Raw genomic sequence first — 20,946 nt, forward strand, 5'->3', positions numbered from 1 at the left:
TTCATTACTGTTTCCTCAGTTTGTCTCCTGTTTGTGTGGTTGGGAGGAAGTCGCAGCAGCACATCTTAGACTTCACTGCGGCCTACGGTACGTTTTTTTTTAAATATTGCATTGTATTCCTTGCTAAATTGTTGTTTTGATGAGTAACGTTTATAGTTTGACTGTTGACAGCGGCTGGAACTTTAGTCCTGCACAGCCATAATCAGGAACTTTCTTCCACCAGAGAGCATTGTGATGGCCGTGCTCGATTAAAAAGTCTTTGAAAAAAATCAAGAAGTAAAGTTCTTCTGATGATGACGTCAATGAGATGAGTCAGACTTTTTATTAAAAATATAGTAGAATAGAAAAAAAAACAGGCTAACGTGTTTTGACTCGATGTACTAGTTACATAATATAAATATATAAATATAAATCCAGTAGAAATCACATCAAGCGTCATATCCAGTTTTGCAGCATTGTCTTCTGAGCTCCAGTTATGTTCATGTGGTATTTCCTGTCTCCCACTGAGAGCTGGTTTACCACTGTCATTACACATGTTAATGATGTGTTGGTCTGCTCTTAATCCAGTTTTATTGGTGCAGTCAATCATCGCAGTTGTTTTCTTCGCCCGGATCCACAAACATAATATTTTGTGGCTGATTGAAAAAAAAACAAAACAGAAACAACATTGTGTTTCTGTTTTCAATAGAAAACTAAAAACCCTGTGACTTTGGTCAAGGCTTCACTGTAAGTTAAAACTCCAGAAAAGTGTCAGAAAAGTGAGTTTAAAGTGCACCGGATGAACAGAATTATAAATAGATTTTAATTTTTTGTTTTTTAAGCTTGACTTTATTTAAGTAGTGTTTCACAGAAGGCGATTGTCAGATGTATGAATTCACATTTGTGTCAGTGTTATTTATAATTACTGACTGCACAGTGAACAGGCAGCTTTGTCTTCAACAGCCTGATAATGACTTGCAGTAAATGTGAACAACACCACTGCTCTCCAGCTGCTCCTCAGGCAGCCGGCCAATGATCTGCCATCTTGCTGACACTCACTTTTAGGTTCCTGTAAAAATCAAACACCAAAAAAAGAAAAAAAAAATCCCCAGTGGCCGCTATTAACTCTGAAACTTTAACGTAAATCTTCACTCCAGTCATTTCAGCTGTATGTATTTCTGACTGACATTTAGAGCCTGCGACAGTGACGGTGTGACCGTGCAGCTGAACATCGACACACGTTGTTTGTAAACTTACAGTAGATTCTCTAATTGGTCCAGTGTTTCTGAAGAAGAACATTTGTGTTTCTAATCAACTGCAGGTGTCTGCAGCAGACAGCTGTTCAGACTCTGCAGTATTTGTCCTCATGTCTGCCCTCGACTGCTGCCAGGAATTCTGACACGCTCCTGGACCTTTTCCTTCTCTTTTCTCTCTCTCTCTCTCTTTCTCTCTCTCTTTACAATTATAACAGCTGATGTGGATGTGGGTGACTGTCATTCTCTGATCCACAGATCAACGTCAGGCAGCGCTAAACTGAGTTAAACATAAGGTCCAGGGTCACAGAGTGTTCACGGCGATGTAGGTCTGTGAGTGTGTCTGTTGACTTCATCAGTGTGCTTTAAGTCTGTGTGGACCTGCTCTCTGACACGAGGACCACAGGAGGACCCTGGACACGAGCTCTACTAAAACATGTGCCTGACAAACCTGTTCTGTAGTACATCCATCCATTCATCCATCCATCCATCCATCCATTTGTATATAATGTCTAAAATGTACATTCTAGTATCTCTCGGGCTGCTCTTAGGGTCAGGGGTCAAATGAAAGCTACATCATTTTCTAAAAGAGTGATGTTTAATTCCAAAGTAAAACTGGAACAGAACATTTAAGGCTGGAGAGTTTGGCTGCTGCCACAGGAAGATCTGGTAAAGATAAAAGAAAAAAAAAATGTGTTCGGGTGAGAAAACCTTGGAATGTGCAAGAAAAAAAATCTAAACCGACCAGAGAGTTGTTGAATTACAGAAACAAGTAGTAGGTGAAGTAACTGATGAGTCAATACTGAAATACCAACTGCTCCTCCTGGGATTCTACTGTCTTTAAAGTGACGTAGTACAAAAAAGAACATCTATTCTATTGTGTTCTGTTCTATATTTTGGTTTCATAAACCTCAAATCTTTATTTGATGCAAAACAAATAAAGAGTTGCAGTAAACATCTGTTTTCTCTGCTCCATCCTTCCACTACAGTAACGTCAACATTTACAGCCTGTTTCCATAAACAGTCCTAATTATACACTATATTCTGAGTGTTTCACTGTTGGATCAGATGATGTTGATGTTTATGGAGACTTTTGTTTTCTCCCCATGTGTGGTCCAGCTCCTGCCTCCCCCACCCCCACTCCACCCCTTCCCCCATGCCTGTGATTTATTTACAGCTTTATTTATTTATTGTTTATTTGTCTCTCAGGTGAAACGTGTCCATGGACTCCCTCAGAACGTCCTCCCTGCTACTGTATCTCCTCTTCCTCCTCCTCCACGTGGACGTCTCCTGCCAGTTAGAGGACAATAAGATCCCCCTGAGTCTTTGCTCTGGACAGCCTGGTGTCCCTGGTTCTCCTGGGGTTCATGGAAATGCTGGTCTCCCAGGGAGAGATGGGAGGGACGGGAGAGATGCTGCACCGGGGGAGAAGGGAGAAAAAGGAGACAGGGGAGAGTATGGTGGGTTTTTTTTCTCCCTTTCTGCGACACTGAAAATATAATGATGAGAGAGGAGAGGACGGCAGGGGGGAGGAAAGGATGTAAGACAGGGGTGTCAAAATCATTTTGGTTCATGGGCCATGTACAGCCTGATTAGATGTCAGGTAGGCCGGACCAGTACAATTATAACATAATTACCAATAAATAACAATAAATCCTTTATTTTCATGCAAATAAGTACCAGTATGTTAGAAAATATTCATATTTATTGAAGTTTCATTTGCAAAAAACACCATGGACATGAAGTGTTTTTACTTTCAAAATTCATCATGTGGGTCGGATTGAACCCCCTAGTGGGCCGGTTTTGGCCTGCGGACCATATGTTTGACTCCTCTTATATAATAGAAGAGGAGAGAAGAAGAAAGGATACAAGGATTCCTTCATAATGATTGGTTGATTTTTATTATTAATAATAATATATTATTTGTGATATATTATTATTATTATATTTGTATGATGAAGGTCAGGGCTCCATGTTCACCTCTTTCCTCCTCCTCCTCCTCCTCTTCTCCTCTAGGTGAGACAGGGGTCAGAGGTCTGACTGGGGACAAAGGTGACCCAGGAGAGAAGGGGGCAACAGGTCAGGCAGGAGAGTGTGCCGTTGCCCCAAAATCTGCCTTCAGCGCCAAAATATCCGAGGGTCACACTCTGCCCCTGTCTGTGGGCGACGCCGTCCACTTTGACAAGATCATGCTCAACGAGCACGGAGACTACAACTCTGAGACCGGACGCTTCACCTGCAGGGTCCCCGGGGTTTATTACTTCGCCGTTCACGCCACAGTTTACCGGGCCAGTCTGCAGTTCGACCTGATGAAGAACGGACACGTGGTGGCGTCCTATTTCCAGTTCTACGGAAACTGGCCCAAACCGGCGTCTCTGTCCGGAGGATCCCTGCTCCACCTCATCCCTGGAGACCAGGTGTGGGTCCAGATGGCGCTGTCTGAGTACAATGGCTTCTACTCTAGCACCAAAACAGACAGCACCTTCACGGGCTTCCTGGTTTACTCCGACTGGAAAAACTCTGCTGTGTTTGCCTGACTTACAAGAAATTAAAACAAAAACGATTTCCCATCTGGGAAAGGAACCCGGCATTTTCTTTTGCCAATTTCATTTTCACAATTGAGACTCTGTGCATAATGACAAGTGAACAGGCTGTAATGTGTTTCAGATGTACACACACACACACACACACTGAGCTGTAATGTTTATTCAGTGATGTGACAGACGATGGAAACAGTCACCAGGTCACAGACTAACATTTATGATTTTGTTTTCAGTACAAAGGTTTCGACTCCAGGGACATGAAATAATGAAGTAACATTTCCTTTCTTTTTCTTTAGATATTTTTGGTCACAATTTCCTGTTAAAGCAGTAATCACACTGTAAACAACATTCTACTGTCAGTAGAAGCACCAAAAACGTACAAGGATAATAAATAAATAAACATTAAAACTCTTTTCTTCCACACAGTACATGAGTGGATTGTATTCTTGCCGTACCGCAAGAATCAGTGGGAACACAAAAGGAACACAGAGGAATAGGTTAATTGTTCACTCTAAACTGACCGTAGGTGTGAATGTTGGTGTGAAAGGTTGTTTGTCTTCACATGTCCCTGTGACCAGTGTACCAGGTACAAGCCCCACCCTCGTCCAATGACTGCTGCGATTGGCTCCAGATCCAGGGGAGGAACAGAATAACCCTCTGATGACTGGCACATCCTCTTCTACTTCCTGTCCTGATGCACATGTCCTGGAGAGCTTCGACTGGACCACCAGCACCAACACAGCTTCACTTCTCTCAGGTCCACACATTAAGGATTATTGTTGAATCACCAACACCTGCTGTACCTTCAACACATTCACAGCTTTAAATGAACTTCATCTAAATGACTGTCACTTCTACAAAACTGCTTGCCAACAGCACTTTTAGTTGGTCTAAATATACATTTATTTTCATTATTCTGGTTGTAATCTAAGTAGTTGTCAGTCAGGTCTTGTTTTGCTCACTTTTTATTTTAACACCAAACACTTACACGTGTCTTTGGTCTCCAGCTTCGTTTAGACATATTTTGTAATAAAGTCACTTTGTCTACAACTTATCTATGACTATCTATTTAATAGATTGGTGTGGTGTGTGTATTTATGTCTTTTTTTTATCACACACTAATATTTCAAATATTTCTGGATCCTGTTTAAATAGTTTCTAAACTCGTTTGCGTGTAAAACTGTTTTACCGTAAACACAATATAATGCATTTTAACGTGTTAAGTATCGTTTAACTGTTATAGAAACGCATACATCGTTAATGTTTAACTTTTATCGTTTTCAGACGTTAAGTATCAGAATAAACAAAATAAACATTAGTTTTCAGCATATATCTGTATTTTAGCATGGAGCACATGGAGCAAATGTGAACGTAAACAATCTCTATTTAGCTGTAGCCAAATATAGACATTTCTTCCACTCTTTCACTTTTGCTTGGGGAATTTCAACCTGCCTCTGAAAATTAACATACTATTTTTCTCTTCCAGCTTAACTGAAGTTACTGTCTTAATTTTGCCTCGGTATTTGTCCAGTAATTTGGTGCAATTCTTTACTTCTAGGCTTCCACTAGGATTCAGACGGCATCTCTGACCAGAGCGAGCAGCTTTCATTGAGGCACAGCGCCCTCTGTTGCCCACTGTCAAGCACACCAGGTACTTAATGCTTCATCTAGTTGGTCTGCTTTTTATAGTAGCTTCATATATATTTTTACGGTGGCATATATTTAATCTAATTAAATGTTCTGGTTTTTCCTTCTCTGTGGGCAGAGCACAGCCACAATACTGATTAAACATCGATTTTCTTCGGTTACATTGTAATAATTTCACATAATGTTCACCATAACCCTGAAATACTACGAAGGGACTTCTAGAATAAGTAATAGCAACCAAATTAATAAAGCGAAAAGCGGTTGTCTGGAATTACGTTGTTTTATTCCGGACAGTAAACACTCGGAGGAGCAGACAAACACGAGGCCATGATTAGAACTGAAGAGGAGCAGACAAACACGAGGCCATGATATTTTCCCCACATAATTAGTATCCAAATATAACTCCATAACATTTCGTCTCCAGGGCTGCACCAGGAGAGCAGAGAATTAATCACCCTCCTCACCCCTCTTCCCTCTCCTCTGGCATCAATCAGTTATTTCTTTCAGGTCACGGCCAGTAACGTGAAGCCCAGCAGACGGTGACATCATCGGTGTTGGATGGTTTTTCTGGGGATGATGGAAAGTGACGCAATGGTTTGACATCTGGATTAAAATGTTATTTAAAAATATATTTACGTAACATCGTACTACTATGCAATACAGCCTCGTTTTTAAAATAATCGGTTTAGCTCATAACATCAAATGTAATTTTTCTCGAATGACGTGGTCAGTGTCATAAAAAGAAGTAAAAAAGAAAAACAAGCAACTTAAAACATGGATATTTATTAAGACTATTATTAAAAGCCTATGCATTTTTTTCCAATTGTAGTTTCTACAGTTGAGACTGGAAATGTTTGTGGTTACTCGTGTATTTCAGTACAGTTTCTTGAATTCAATTGTAAGTTGTTTTTAGCAGAAAAAATATCGACATTTTTAATCATTTTTAACCTAAACCATGCTGTACTTTCGCCCATAAAGCATATTAATGGCGGACGTTTAACGTTTAAAACTAACGTAACCAACGTAACGTTGTCTTACAGAGTATTGCAAATGTACCACATTTGAAAGGAAAAATACCTCCAACATGCCAAATTATGGTCTTTAATGCACTATTTCCAGCAGGGGGCAGTATTGTACCACTGCCTGTCAACGCGAAGGCAGCATCAGGCTGTAGAAACATTATCCGGCGTTGTTACTTTTAAAAACAAAGGTGTTAAATGATGAGAACATATAAATGTAAATAAATAGTGAGTTTTTGATGTTATTGCAAATTAGCAGCCAAAGGGAAGAAATACATTAGTACAGTTACATGGATAATTAGATACCTGGGATATTGTTCAATAATTTCAATTTTTGTTAATAATAATTATATTTACATATGATCATTTGTTGTATGAACGAATGATTTTGTTCCAGTGCAATTACAAAATATTTTTCTCTTTAAGGTATAAGTTCCAGTGGACTCACCACCCGCAGGAGGGTTTGGTACGGTGCAATGTGATTTGGGTGGCGACTGCTGCCCCCGCGACCCGGTAACGGATAAGCGGATGAAAATGGATGGATGGATGGATGGTATAAGTTCAAATATAAAGGGGACAATCTATGCAGCTCTGCTAGTGTAAGTGTGCAACTGCAGGGAGCCAGGAACCACCAGTTGTATCCCCTGTGCTAGAGGTAAGACGTTTTGAAAATGTCCAGGCTGTAACTAGTTAAATTCTGACCATTTATTCTTTCGTTTTTCCTTTGTTTCTTCAGAGTAAAAACAGTGGCACATTTCTTCACATCTCTTCCTGTCCTCCGGTCTCACCAAAGGTGAAAGATCAAGCATTTTTTTTTGGGGGGGGGGGGGGATTCTAAGCAGCTATGTGACCCGATGGTTATCATGCAACTTCCTGTTTTTAAGGGGTCCTCACCAGCTTTTGTTCTTTGCTCTGTCCTGAAGTCACTACTCACCAGTCTTCTCCTTTTTTGGCAGTTGTTGAAATCTGGGTCGTTTTGTTGATCACAACCAAGAAGACCACGACTAATGACTGGTAATGACTTCATTTTTATCTCATTACAGAGAAACAAAGGTTTCTCCTTCATCAGCATTTTCCTCTATTTCTCTTTATGACGTAGCCCCTCCCCCACTCCCTCACCCCTCCTCTGTGAATGGAAGATTTTATCTATGAACTGTTTTTAAACTGCAGGGGACAAGTATGGAATTCTAGGCCTTTTATTAAAAAAAACCCAAAATTAATAAACAATAATCCTGTTTATAAGTCAACCCAAAAGGTCAGAGGTTATCCTGGGAGTTGGAGTTTTATCATCTTATTAAACGTATAAACTAATATTCCAGTCATGGCTCTGTGATATTCCACAGTCATTAAAGACAACAAGAAATCAGTGGTGATATAGAAATCAGGAGCCACAGAATAAACAAGACACAGATTGACCATAAACACTGAACCCAGAGCCTGAGTCGGACTCTTGAGGTTGATGTTTTCCCACACTCCTCCCAACCAGGAAGACCGGGGTCAAGAGGAAGAGGCTGAATCCCTGTAGTCCTTTTAACTCCCCCTACTCCTCGTCCTCATCATCAAACCTCCTTTCCTGTGTTTAAGCATCATTCTCGTTACACCTAAACCTGGAGAGGGAGGGGTCGATGAGACAATACACAATCCCAGTGTTTATTCTCTAATCCAGGCATGGGCAAACTACGGCCCGGGGTCCGGATGCGGCCCATTCAGCTTTTTAATCCAACCCTCCATATTTTTTAAAATTATATCATTTATTTATATTATCATTATACTTCTGCCATTTCCCTGCAATACCTACGTTTCCCTAATGGATGGCGCTAAAATGCTAAAAGCATTTTAGACTTTATGAGACGCTGTTTAATTTTAGGACAATTGTGGCCTGCGAGTCCTAAAACTAGTGAAAAAAATGAAGGGTGAAAAATCCTCTCATCATCTTCAGTTTATTATAACATAGCAGTAGATTATTTAATCCAAGCAGATTGACGTGTGAAGGACTGGGATATTTTTAGAGGACACATTGGGAACAGGAGTGGGATCCTGGGATGCTCTGGTTGAAGTGGTCCCTGGTGACCACTGGGGGAGTGGAAAGAGGAGGGTCTCCTCCCCTCCTCTTCTACAGACCTTACTCCCTTTTAGAATGTGTTCAGAACTGGATCCAGTTATGGGACAAATGTCAGTATGTGATGTCACTGTGGACTCAACAACTTCATTTCCCGTTTCCTTCTGTTCTTAAGAGCTTTCTGAAATTAATTTTAGATTTTGAATGTATACTATATTTATTGAAGCTAAATATACTTTTCCTGTTTTTGTTATTGAGGAGTTGGGTGACTGCGGTATTGCACAAAAATAGAACAACTATAGGTGAAGTGGTGCGGCTTGACCTATTCTGAGACACCCATCTTGGCTGGATTGGTTGCACATTGGCTACATCAAGTCAGGATGAAAAGGCGCGGCTACGTCAAAATATATAAAATTACTGTTTCTATTGAACAGGCACCAGACACACATTTTTTCAACAGTTTTTATTAAGAATTTTCAGTTTAAAAAAAAACAAACCCTATTCACGTTTTCAAATCGTACTGTTTAACACGCTGCAGTTAACGAACTAACAACGGTCACCCAAGGAACTTCTTCTTCTTCAGTCCATCCACCTAAAGGAAAGCTGCAGAATATAGTCACTTTGGGAATACCTGAGATAATTAGTCCCATATCCTCTCCATCAGCTGTGTTGTCTCCAGAAGTCACTTCTGTCCTTGAATAAATAAAAACAGATGTTCACCTCACTCTCAACGATTATATACATGTTTAGTGGAGTAGAATTATGTGGCCTGAAAAAAGCATTTACAAAAATGAATTTTCTTTAAATCACACATTTTCTCAAGAAAACAAAGTGACAGTATGTGACAGATGACAACCCCCCAGGACCACCCACTTCACACTGGAATCATTACTGTATGTTGCCCTTCAAACAGTCATATCAGGTTCCATGGCTACAAATGGAAATCTGATTGAAATGAAATTCGTTTATGGTCCGGTTTATAACAGAAATCTATACTTTATGACTACGGCAAGTGAAAGGGAAAACCTTTTATAGATTTTGTGTCGAGATGTGACTAAAATCTGCTTCTAATGCATGGCGAGATTTAAGACATAGATGAAATAAGGCTGTGTTGTCTCATCATTGTCTGGCCTAAGACACTGGACCTTTCTAATGATGAGCCAAGCTTCAAAAAGGCAGCGTGTGGCACAGACATGTATTCAAACACACAGTAGACTGACAGGATGGCTCTGGTAACAAAGCACAGTGTTTGCCCTCAGCCAGCTCCCTATAAGAGCACAGCATCACATGCAGCAGTAAACATTTCAGCATCAGGAAGGGAGAGAGGGCACTTATGAGTTACCATGGCTACAGACAACCTGAAAGCCAACAGGGGATCACAGTGACAAATCCATAACACAGACACGATCATATCAGAACTCAAGTCTGTTTTGCCTTGAAAAGCAACAAATTGAAGTAAACAGTATCAAAACAATTCAAAAAGAAATATCCACAATTCAATGCACAAATATTCATAAAAAAATAAGAATGTTGGTTATACAGCTCAGGGTTTGTCAGTCACTCAAAGCCATGATGACAAATCTGCATATGCTTTATTATTAGATAAGCCCTTATTTCTTTTTTTTTTTCTGGGTTAAAAACTTATGACTTTTTTTAATTGTAACACTATTTATCATTCACTGGTTTCTATCATTAGTGAAACACATGGGTCTGGGTAGTATTGTTTTGTGTTTTTTGTCACTAATTCTCTAAAATGACAATTTTGTTTTTATAGATCCTACTTTCAAAATCCCTAATAAGATTTAATGAACCCAAATGTTTTTATGTTCTTTAACTAGTATGCTTCTTGTAATTTTTTTATTTTGCTCCACAATTTTTTGTGAAGTTTGTACAGCCAGACTTCACTTTTTTTTACCAGAAAACCAATACAACCTCCCCCACCCCCATTAATTGAAATACTCTTTAGTGGTGGTAAATCACTGGTTCATTATTAGGTTTCTGATCACCCCTCACAGATACACATCCATTGTGTTGAGGATCATGTGTCGACAGAGTGGGCAGTTCTGTTGGTAGATAGGTTGTTGGAGCAGTATGTTGGTACAGTCTTTACACAAACACAGGTGTCTGCACGGCAGCAGCACCACTGTCTTGTTGCAGTCCTGACAGATCACACACTTCTTCCTGTCCTCCTGTTCTTTCAGCAGCGTCAGCAGACGCTCTGCAGGCACAGCTTTACCTCCTTTACCTGAAGACGTCAGCTTCTTTAATGGCCGGTCTGTACTGGAGGAAGGTAAAACTACGTTGAGCAGCTCCCGCTGGGCTCCATCGCCTGCTCTTCCGTCCGGTGGGCCGCGGCGATCCCCCTCAGTGTTGCCGTCTCCTTCCACCCTGCTGTTATCCCTGTGGAGGAGTGTTCTCAGTACCAGGCCCAGTTGGCCTCTGTGTTGAGAGAGTTGCCGCCAAAGTCGTCTCTCCAGTATGTAAAGGTGATGGAATATTCTCTGCAGGTTGTTAACATGCAGGGCTTGTGTGGCTCTCCACGAGGCTGAAGCCAGGCGGCGAGAAGCAGTGAACAGTCTGCAAAGAGCAGGGAATGAGTTCAGGTAATCCAAGACTTGTGCTGCAACCTGACGACTCAGCTCTGGGTTCAGGTAAGCTGTGGTTGTCAGCGCAATGGTAAGGGTAAGCATCAGGCCATAGATGTTCAGTATGAAGATGCTAATGAACATGTGCACCAGTGACACCATAAAGTCCAAGAGCAGCTTGCAGGGTGTCCACAGGAAAGCTGACGTCCCCAACAGGCTGCTGTAAAGAAAGGTCACGAAGGTGAGAGTCAGCTCCAGCACCATCTGAAATGGACTAGTGACAGTCTGCAGCAAGCTGACCACAGCTGAGTACACACTGGCAATGGCAATCAGAGCAAAGTTGACCACAGTATTGATGAAGTAGACCAGCAGACTGAGAACAATCCCACAAATGTCCAGTATCCACAGCACACCTCGACAAAGGTGCTCCTTCCCCCTGATGAGGATATGCATGGACAGGTAACCGACCATCTTCAGACTCTCCAGCAGCCCCTCCAGAGCTAGCGGCACGCTCCCCAGCATGATGATGGCGTTCTGCGCCATACTCGAAGACGCCTCTGCCACGAACATCAGGCCAAAGACGACAAACTCTTCCAGCTCCTGCTCAGAGTTGAGGAGCAGGGTGGGGAGATCGGTTATGAAAGTAAAAACCGCCAGCACAGTCCGCACCACGTTGTGGACAACGAGGAAATTCAAGTCCAAAACCAAACACATCGCGTCCAGGCATTTTGCAACCGTTGAGATGACAAAGTTCACCAAACCCATCGTAACGTTTCTTCAGCTGTTCGACATCCAGTTTCAGGTAATCTCCGGAGCAAAGTCCATGTTTTACTCACCAACACGAAGATATACATATCACATGTTGTTTATCTTGTATATGAGTCGATACCAAAAGTCATACTCCCAGCCAGACGATTTATCTTTCATTTTTAAACATTCTTGCTTGGTGAAAACAATGCACTTACATAGTAAACACGAGTGCTACATAAACCGGATGTTTAGCTTCAAACGAGACATGTACTTCCGCTTTGAAGATGTAATTTCGGCTCGAAAATAAATGGTTTAATATTTTTTACTAATAGCTTTACATTTAAAAAGTATTGACAGTCAAAAATAAAACAAAAAACAAACAAACAAGTACAAGTTGCAATTAGTTAAAGTCTCAGGCACAGTACTGTTTAGAATACGTCACGTGACGACACAACGATTTCCGGTTACCTTATTAAACCGAAACGCTTATTAAATGAAAAACGAATCAATAATAATAATAGTAAAAAACTATTCTATCGTATATATACGATAAGTCGTACTTTTTATTTTTAAAATCAAACTATTATATTCTGAATCACTAAATTTAAAAATGGTATAGTACAATGAAGAGTAAATTTTATATTATATTACACATTTCATTTGTCCTTTGTAATTAGAATTTTTTTTCTCAAAGGTTATGCTTCTTTTCCTTTGTTCTCTATCCCAATATCCCTCTATTCCTGTCCTTTTTGTGTCTTCTTTTTACTCTTGGTTATAGTTTTTAACACAAGGTTGTTTTTTTTAAATGATGCCATTGGATCAAACACATACACACACATATTGTCAATATGCCACATATCTTATGGACAGGAAATAAGAATTTACAAAACATTGGCACATAATGACAGTTCAAAGGGCAAGCTCCTTACAAAGTGTATGCAGGGTTCAAAATGAGCGTTCAGCAGTCACCAGTGGCAACGTGCTTTGATCCTTTGGCTTGTAAAGGATGTTAGCTGATGATGATGAAAAAGATGAATTCCCTCATTTTTTATTTCAATTGGAAAAATAATACCCGTGATGTTAAGGACTATAAAAATAGTGTATTGAATGCCGCTGATTCTGGATCCGTGATTAAATCCTACTTAATTTGAACTGGAACCAATTTTCATATGGTTTCAAAAACCAAAGTAACTTTTCCAAAATGTTGGAGGATTAAAATTCTTGTTGAGTTGTGACTTTGAAATAACTAAACCGCTAATCATGTCTGACTTTTTATAAATATAATATTCTAATATATACAGTATATACTATATATGTAAATAATGTACACTCACACCAGTCATGTTTTAAAAGGCACATTTCTGTGTCACTTTCAGGATTTATCTTCGTGCGCCTTTAACATTGACACGAGTTCACTCGCTGAGCTATTCTGTTCCATTACGTCAGCTACTTCAGTGACAATGAAACACAGACGCCTCGTAATGCTGTACAATATCAACAGCATTTCCTTCCTTTGTCCTGACCATGAGCTGTTAAACGCTGAGCTTTTCCTACCGAGATAAGCCAAATACAGGTGCACAATATTCACACACCTATTTCCCTCAATTCAAATCACTACTCTCTGCTAAAGTAAATATATTACAGTCAGCTGACTTTTCATAAAGGGAACCTTTAATATTAGTATCATTAATACTAAGTATTAGTAGGCATTAGTATCTATACTTTATAAATTAATATGTGTTTGTTTTATCTATCTATCCATCATCCATCCATCCATCCATCCATCCATCTATCCATCCATCCATCCATCCATCCATCCATCCATCCATCCACCCATTTATCTATGTGTACGTTTTATTGCTTCTTTGTGACGCTGGAAAGATTGTGTAGTTTAAATAATACCACGTTATATAAATATGTCACCATGTCTCCAAGTGTTAGAGACTAACACACAGCCGGGGGTTGTTTACATAGTGTGAGCACTAATGTCGCTCTTCGAGTACTTGCAGGGACCACTTAAGTTTTTGGGGGTGAGTTGAGCGAGAGGTTGTGTTCCCAGATTCTCTGGTTTATTTTTGGATATGGAATTAAATGCTGTTTAATTTAGATGACTTTGGCACTTGGCCAAACGTACATAAATTCAGAATGAATGCGTGTGTTTTTATAACGAGGGTAGGGGTAGGTGGCAGACTAGAAACTTCTCTGGGAAATCATTAAATCCAAACAGTAAAAAACACTGGAGTGCAGACTTGTGGAGACCCAGGGCAGGACCCAGCATTCCTGAAAAAGGCTCGCCCCTGCAGCACACTGAGGGGGCGGTAGAGGGAGCACAGTGAGCAGGGGAGAGAGAGTGGGGGGGGGGTGCATAAAGGAGGTAAAGATGTCTCTAATGACGTGTCTCCGAGTGACATGAATGGGATGACTCAGACCGTGGAGGTCCCTCGACATGACATTCCTCTCCTTTGAGTCGTCTTCTCAGGACCTCGGCTTTCCATCTGCAAAGGATGTGCATGACTTTTCAGGATGTAGTAGCAGCTTCCTGCTTCATGGTTCATAATTCTGCCTTTGTGCCTATAACAAAAGCTCTCAGATCCTTTGTTTAATCAGCAGAAGGGATTTAACTGCAGATTATTGTAATTGCACATAAATCAGCCAGAGAATAAAGATGGCATCTCTGTGACGTTGGGTCAAACACATTGTCTGCTATAGTTATTAAAAGTCATCAGTGATTGACTCTGGAAGTTTTTACAAAGATTGAATCCACAAAATATTCTATGTCTGGGTGTCTCCATCCACCGCCCTGTGTTTCCCTTGTTGTCTTTGAGCCAGTGTCAATGAAACAATGACCTGGCAATTTGCTAGTAGTGAACGATACTTCTAATCTGTTCTCGATTCGATACCAGGTAAATAAGGAAGCAGTATCGCCGAAACTGAAGCAAACAGTGAGTAGCACATACCTAAACAGTAACCATGCAGTATCTTGAGTTAATGCAAATGAGTGATTAGATTTAATCAAATATGATGTTTATTTGTTCCAACTGCAGCAAATGTATTCACTTAACAATAGGTTTCAATGGGGTGAATCTATCAAACGAAGTTGGAGAATAACGAGAATACAGATCTTCTCTATGTTGCTGGGTTTTTTTGTATGTTTTGTTTTGTAATTCAACTTGAGAGCTCCCGAGGGTTTAATAATGTGCCAGCCATCTATCTATCTGTCTGTCTGTCTGTCTGTCTGTCTGTCCGTCCATCCATCCATCCATCCATCCATCCATCCATCCATCAGGTCATTTTGTCTTCAAAGTATTTGAAGATTACTTCAAGTTTTGTAATGAAGACCTAGACTCCAGTCAGGTCACAGTGTTTAACACTAATTCTCCTCTGTAGCTGAATCATGATCTCTGCCCCATTATTAGAACGTGTTCTCGTTCAGCTTCAATGGCAAATTACCTTTTGACACATTCCAGGTTAAATTATGGAGTGATTTTACGCCATTTCCATGAGAATATGATTATACTTAAATGTAGATATTAGTCATAAATAATGTACTCAGTGTCCTCATCATCCTTTTGCCCTCCAGAGATAATAACTAAATTAAAGTCATCATCTGTCTCCCCCCCACTACTGGTTCTCCCTTCTGTTCATCTTCAACATCCATTTTTAATACCGAAAACTTCCCATGGCTGAGAGAGTGGAGCTCCACGTCAGTGTGTGAATGTATTGTGATTAATGCCTCTATTACACAGAATCACCATGGAGAAGTAATATTCATCTTCTCTGTCCATGCAGTTATCACAGTGTCTCTTTGTCGTGCTCCCTGTTGTGGTGATGGAGTTGAGCAGAAATTTAAATTTGACTCCCACTCTTCCCCGCTGCCCCCTCACCATACCATTATATGCTCATACCCCCTCTCCTCTGGACAAAGGCCGCCTCTCATGTGTGAGAGCGATAAACTACCCCCAAAACAACTTGCTCTCGAGTCTGGCTTCACTGCCTTGGAAAGAATGACTTCTTTTCCTCTGCTTCCTTCCTTCAGGCTTTCCTTAGACTATGGGCAAAACGCTTCGAGGGCTGGTGAGATAAACAGTTGTATGTTATCATCAATCACAGAGACGCGGCACATACATGCAGGGTACAGGGCAAGGACACTTGAGTCAGTACGTCAGCAGTGGACATTAATAGAGTCAAGGCAAACTCCCTGTAGAGACACAGTGGATGTGTTTGTTCAAAACCTTCGAAACATTATGTCACGTATGTTTACTTTCAGAGACGCTACAAACAACTGGAATTCAAATAAAGCTGAAGGAAATGAAGCTGTTGTCTAGTGGTAAGAGGATTGGGTGGATGTCACAGGTTCAAATCCCACCCTGGTTGGCTGTGTTGTGAGCAGGCATCAAATTGCAGATACATATTTTGTAGTGTCTGTAAATGTACAATAACCAATACCCTAAAGCTGAGCAGAGTCTTCCTGTTTTCTTTTTTGTCAGAATTTACTCTGGCTGAGGTTGGCACCAGTCTGCTGTAGTTGAGGACAGTTAGCATTTGAGGCACAAATATGGGTGTTTGCTGAACAGAACAGTTAACTCTAGAGATGTCCCGATTTCTTGACATTGCAATTAATTGCGATATATATAAGCACTGCGGTTAATTTATTGTATCTTTCCTGAATACCATCGGAAAACATTGTGCTGAAAATTTAGTTTAGCACAACTCAAACGACGTTCATCTAAAGTTACAATTATACTGTTCATATGTAAACATAACACATGATCAATCTTTTTTCTTTATTTTTGTCGGACAGTATCAGGGTCAATGTGCAGTGAGCTGTTGATGAGGCTAATAAAGCTAAGCTAATAAAAATATCTGTTTTTTTTCCCATTTCAGCCAGAGTAAAGGTGAAGCGAAGTTCTGTCAAAAGTGACAAATACACTCATCTGATTGGACAGAATCGTACACTGAAATGCAAACCTGTTCATAACTCAGGTAATTATTTTAATTATTCACTTTCTACCTGTCAGCTGGTCCTCTAACATTCTTTAAAGCTATGGAATCCCTGGGAAATGTGTGTGGGTGTGTGTGTGTGTGTGTGTGTGTGTGAGTGTGAGTGTGTGTGTGTGTGTGTGTGAGTGTGAGTGTGTGTGTGTGTGTGTGTGTGAGTGTGAGTGTGTGTGTGTGTGTGTGAGTGTGAGTGTGTGTGTGTGTGTGTGTAAGGGAGGGGGTGTGAGGGCTTTTCCTGCTTCTGTTTCACCCTCAAACTCATTGCTCCCTGATATTCCCAAACGCCCTGTCCAGGAAGTTTCATCTTAAATCAAAGGTCAAAGGGAGCACATTCTTACCATTTGTCCTCCAGGAATTTTAAGGGGGTATTGAAAAAAAACCCCTCTCAGACTTCCATATGTTTACTTATATGTACTGCAGCCTTGTGCCACACCCTGGAGTCACATGGAGGTGCCTGTAATAACTGACCTTGAGTGTCAGAACAAACATGGGCTCCAGTGTAACTCCTTAGTTGTGACTTCATTATTGTACAAACGCTGTAGTCGACTTTAATCATCAACGGTTTTGTGTCAATCTGAGTTCAAACAATTGTGATTGTTTCCCTCTCAGTAGCAGTAGCAGAACGGCAGGAGTGGATGTTGTGTTTTTCCACAGCCGTGACACACCAACCAATTAGCACAACATTACAGTTGGGTTGGACAGAGAGCAGGCCCAGATGTTAGGGTGGTGTTATCAGTAATGGCCTCACATCAAAACACAGTGAAAAAGTGTGTTCGTATCTCCAACATCAGATCCTGTGTGATCGCTTCAGGAAGCAGGGAAAACAAACCAGGGCCACAATGTCAGGGACACTAAAAGATCTGTTTCTGGGGAGTTTCTGTTTTATTTCTACTGTCTGTTTCATTAGACATTAAGGAACAGCAGAGTTTTTTAAGATCACGTTCTAGGGACATGGGGGAGGGGGCTTTAAATCAGGGTAAACCGGACAGAACCCAGAACCCTGGGAGAAGAAGGAACAGTGCTGAGAATTTGTGTGAAAACTTCCTGCATTGTTGTTGTTGGCTTCAGAAAGTAAGGAAAATTTAACGGCTTCTGGATGGGAAACCACCCAAATAATTCTGGTGACAGTGGCTGCCTTTGGTCCTTCAGTACTGGATCAATGTGTCACGTCCAGTTGTACCTCTCATGTCCTCGCCAGGATCAACACGTCCTGTCCTCCAGGACTTTCCCTAATCCTATATACTGCATATATAGATATATATATATAGTTAGATAGAGATAACTTTAATAATCCCTCTGGAAATGTAGGAATATATACTGTATATATATATATATATATATATACATAAATATACACACACACACATATATATACACATATATACATATGTATGTGTAGCTGTGGATTAATCCAAAGCTGTGATTAATTGCAATTACTCATTATCTTATTAATCAATCTATTGATGAATCTTTCTGACTGAGACAGAAAAATCAGGTAGATGTGTTTGTTTCTCACCATTATTGATATGGAACAATTTAGCCTGATTGTTAATCTCTGAGTTGATTTGGATTAAGGCGTACGCTGTGGTCAGTGTCCTCAAGATCAAATATAAAAATGAACAGAAATCCGTCTCTTCCTGTCAGTACAGGACGTAGACGTTGCAGATGTTGGTGCTGGTAGAGGCAGCTCTGAGCTGACTCTCCTGACTGCCCTCTCAGGGTGGAGGTGGGGTCTTCTCCTATAAACCACACATTCTGTCCGTCTTTGATCTGAGTCCAGCTGCACACACTGCTGTCGTCCTTCACACTGGATCAAATAATACTGAGATTAAATGAGCGTTTCAACTCCTCTGGCAGTCTGAAGTTTTATCAGCATCTGTGCAGAGTGTGAGGATGTGCCGTATTGTTTTGAAACACACGTTTGTCTCTCAGTTCCCTTTGATCCGTTTGCTGTCAAACACCGGGGTTAAGCTGCAGTGACACTAAAGATACAGGATTGATGTTTCCCCCCGTGAATGAAACGTCTCCAAAGCAGCCTGGATACATTCCAGATAAAGATTTATAAGAGTTTTAAATAACTTCTGTTCAACTTAAGGCTACATGAGCTCTCAGTTACATTAGCTGTTGTGTTATTCCAATATATAATAATCTTCACATCACATTATATTATATTAAATAGTTTTATTGGTGCCATTTCCCCCCATCCCTGTCTCCTTTAACCTAGTACTCCTCAAATGCTGCCTTACTATTTTCACCCTTCCAACACAAACACTCCCAGTCATATTTTAAACTTTTTTTAATTTCCTCTAGCAAACACTGAGGTTTTACATGATTTTTAGGGAGTGACTGCAAAGATGTCATGTTTTTAAAAGTACCAGGGACAAAAACCAAACGCTCGAGTGTGGTTTGAAAAGTGCTGGGTACAGTTATATATTCATCTGTTTGATGTTTCATAATAATAATAATAATAATTATTATTATAATAATATATTTTATTTCATAGGCGCCTTTCTGTCATGAGAGTGTATTAACAGGTTAACAGAGCTCCTGACATCAACACAGTTTACCAGACAAACACTGCCGGTAGAGTGGCAGGTGAGGTCTGTCTGCTGTGTGGGCTAATCAGTGTGATCACCCTCACCTGTGTCTCTGTCGTTGGTCTCACTCTGTCTGGGTGGGATCATAGTTCCAGGCTGTTTGTGTGCTTTGTGTTCCACCATGAGTACTGCAACACAGTGAGTGGTGTCAACTTTGACTTTTGTAAATAAACTACCAGGAAACTCACTTCACCAGCAACACCATGTTCCTGGTTAATCTGACACCGATGAGTGGCTGTAATTCTACGCTTGGCAGACAGGACACGTAGGAAGTACTGTTAAACTGTAGTAAACAAGTATCAAGATTAAGGAAAAGACTATTTTGGGTTGATATCTGTATTTGGCCGACTATGAGACGCTGCACATACAGTATATGTCATGGGAGATGTTTGTTTTGACTGGTGCTCTGATCCCTGACCATTTCTGACCAGCTTTTTGCAGCAGTCACTTGTCCATGTGCATGTGTTCTCTGTTCTTGTGATTGATGTTTTTGCTCTGATGATGGTAAGTTATGACAGTTCTACAGCCAGGTCTGTGAAAGTTCACATTAATTGATTGACTAATGAATTTCCACCGAAGTTCACAAGAGGAAAACTAGAGTTTTTTTTGTTTTGTTTTGTTTTGAAGTTTCACCTGTTATCTTAAACACTTCCTCCTGTTCGTGGCCAGAATGTTCACAGAGATATGAAGTATTGTGCCATCTGGAAAGCACTTTCTCTGCCAAAAAAGAGAGAAAGGAAAGAGGGAAAAGTGCTTTATTAATCTGGTGAGGGAAATGAACTGGTTCAACAGCAACATTAGGCAGGAACCAGAAACCAAGGCTAACAACCAATTACAAAATTATTATAATTAAATTTTAATCTGATTAATCACAGGGTAGCTGTGGATTAATCAGAATTAATCATGCTTAATTATATTTTATCCCAAATCCAACCAAAAATATAAATAAATAAAATTGGTATATTGTGAGAACACAAAAGACAAAAAACATCAAAGATGGGTTAATGTCTCAGTGTTAGTTGCTCCTTCTCTCTCCTCACTCTGCCTCTGTCAGAATGAGTCTCTGAAGACCAATAAATCACTCGTATATGAGTATATATGTGTATATGTATAATATATATACATACATACATACATATATATGTATATATATTATACATATACACATATATACTCATATACGTATATACATAGAGTCTGATTTATATATAGAGTCTGATTATACATAGAGTATAATATATCCTATAGAGTCATAGTATATACTACTATGTATAGTAGTATATACATAGAGTCTGATACATATATATGTATGTATGTATGTATGTATATATATATATTATACATATACACATATATACTCATATACATTTTCACACATACATACATATACAGACACACATACCAGGAACACATACACACATACCAGGAACACATACAGACACACATACATATATGTATATGTATATATATATGTATATATATATGTATATGTATATATATATATATATATATATGT

The 20,946-nt window shown here is 40.0% G+C and overlaps 3 protein-coding genes across 3 annotated transcripts in view; 2 read left to right on the forward strand and 1 right to left on the reverse strand.

Moving 5' to 3' along the window:
* Positions 1 to 4,826, forward strand: c1qtnf5 (C1q and TNF related 5). Its single transcript, XM_025054965.1, has 3 exons — positions 1 to 87; positions 2,442 to 2,692; positions 3,249 to 4,826. Exons 2-3 carry the CDS (start codon positions 2,455 to 2,457, stop codon positions 3,767 to 3,769), a joined length of 759 nt encoding a protein of 252 aa, XP_024910733.1. The 5' UTR covers positions 1 to 87; positions 2,442 to 2,454; the 3' UTR covers positions 3,770 to 4,826.
* A 4,122-nt stretch (positions 4,827 to 8,948) lies between these two features.
* On the reverse strand, positions 8,949 to 11,881 carry rnf26 (ring finger protein 26). The gene has a single exon (XM_008309238.3). It carries the CDS (start codon positions 11,848 to 11,850, stop codon positions 10,510 to 10,512), a length of 1,341 nt encoding a protein of 446 aa, XP_008307460.1. The 5' UTR covers positions 11,851 to 11,881; the 3' UTR covers positions 8,949 to 10,509.
* The window catches only part of mcamb (melanoma cell adhesion molecule b), a 44,814-nt gene continuing 35,631 nt past the window's right edge, over positions 11,764 to 20,946 (forward strand). The window contains exons 1-2 of the mRNA XM_025055230.1: positions 11,764 to 11,887; positions 16,720 to 16,818. The gene's annotated coding sequence lies outside the window, so the exon portion shown is untranslated. The remainder of the gene's footprint in view (positions 11,888 to 16,719; positions 16,819 to 20,946) is intronic.

This window comes from Cynoglossus semilaevis, chromosome 4, assembly GCF_000523025.1.
Source record: "Cynoglossus semilaevis isolate Cse_v1.0 chromosome 4, Cse_v1.0, whole genome shotgun sequence".
Classification (NCBI taxonomy): Eukaryota; Metazoa; Chordata; class Actinopteri; order Pleuronectiformes; family Cynoglossidae; genus Cynoglossus; species Cynoglossus semilaevis.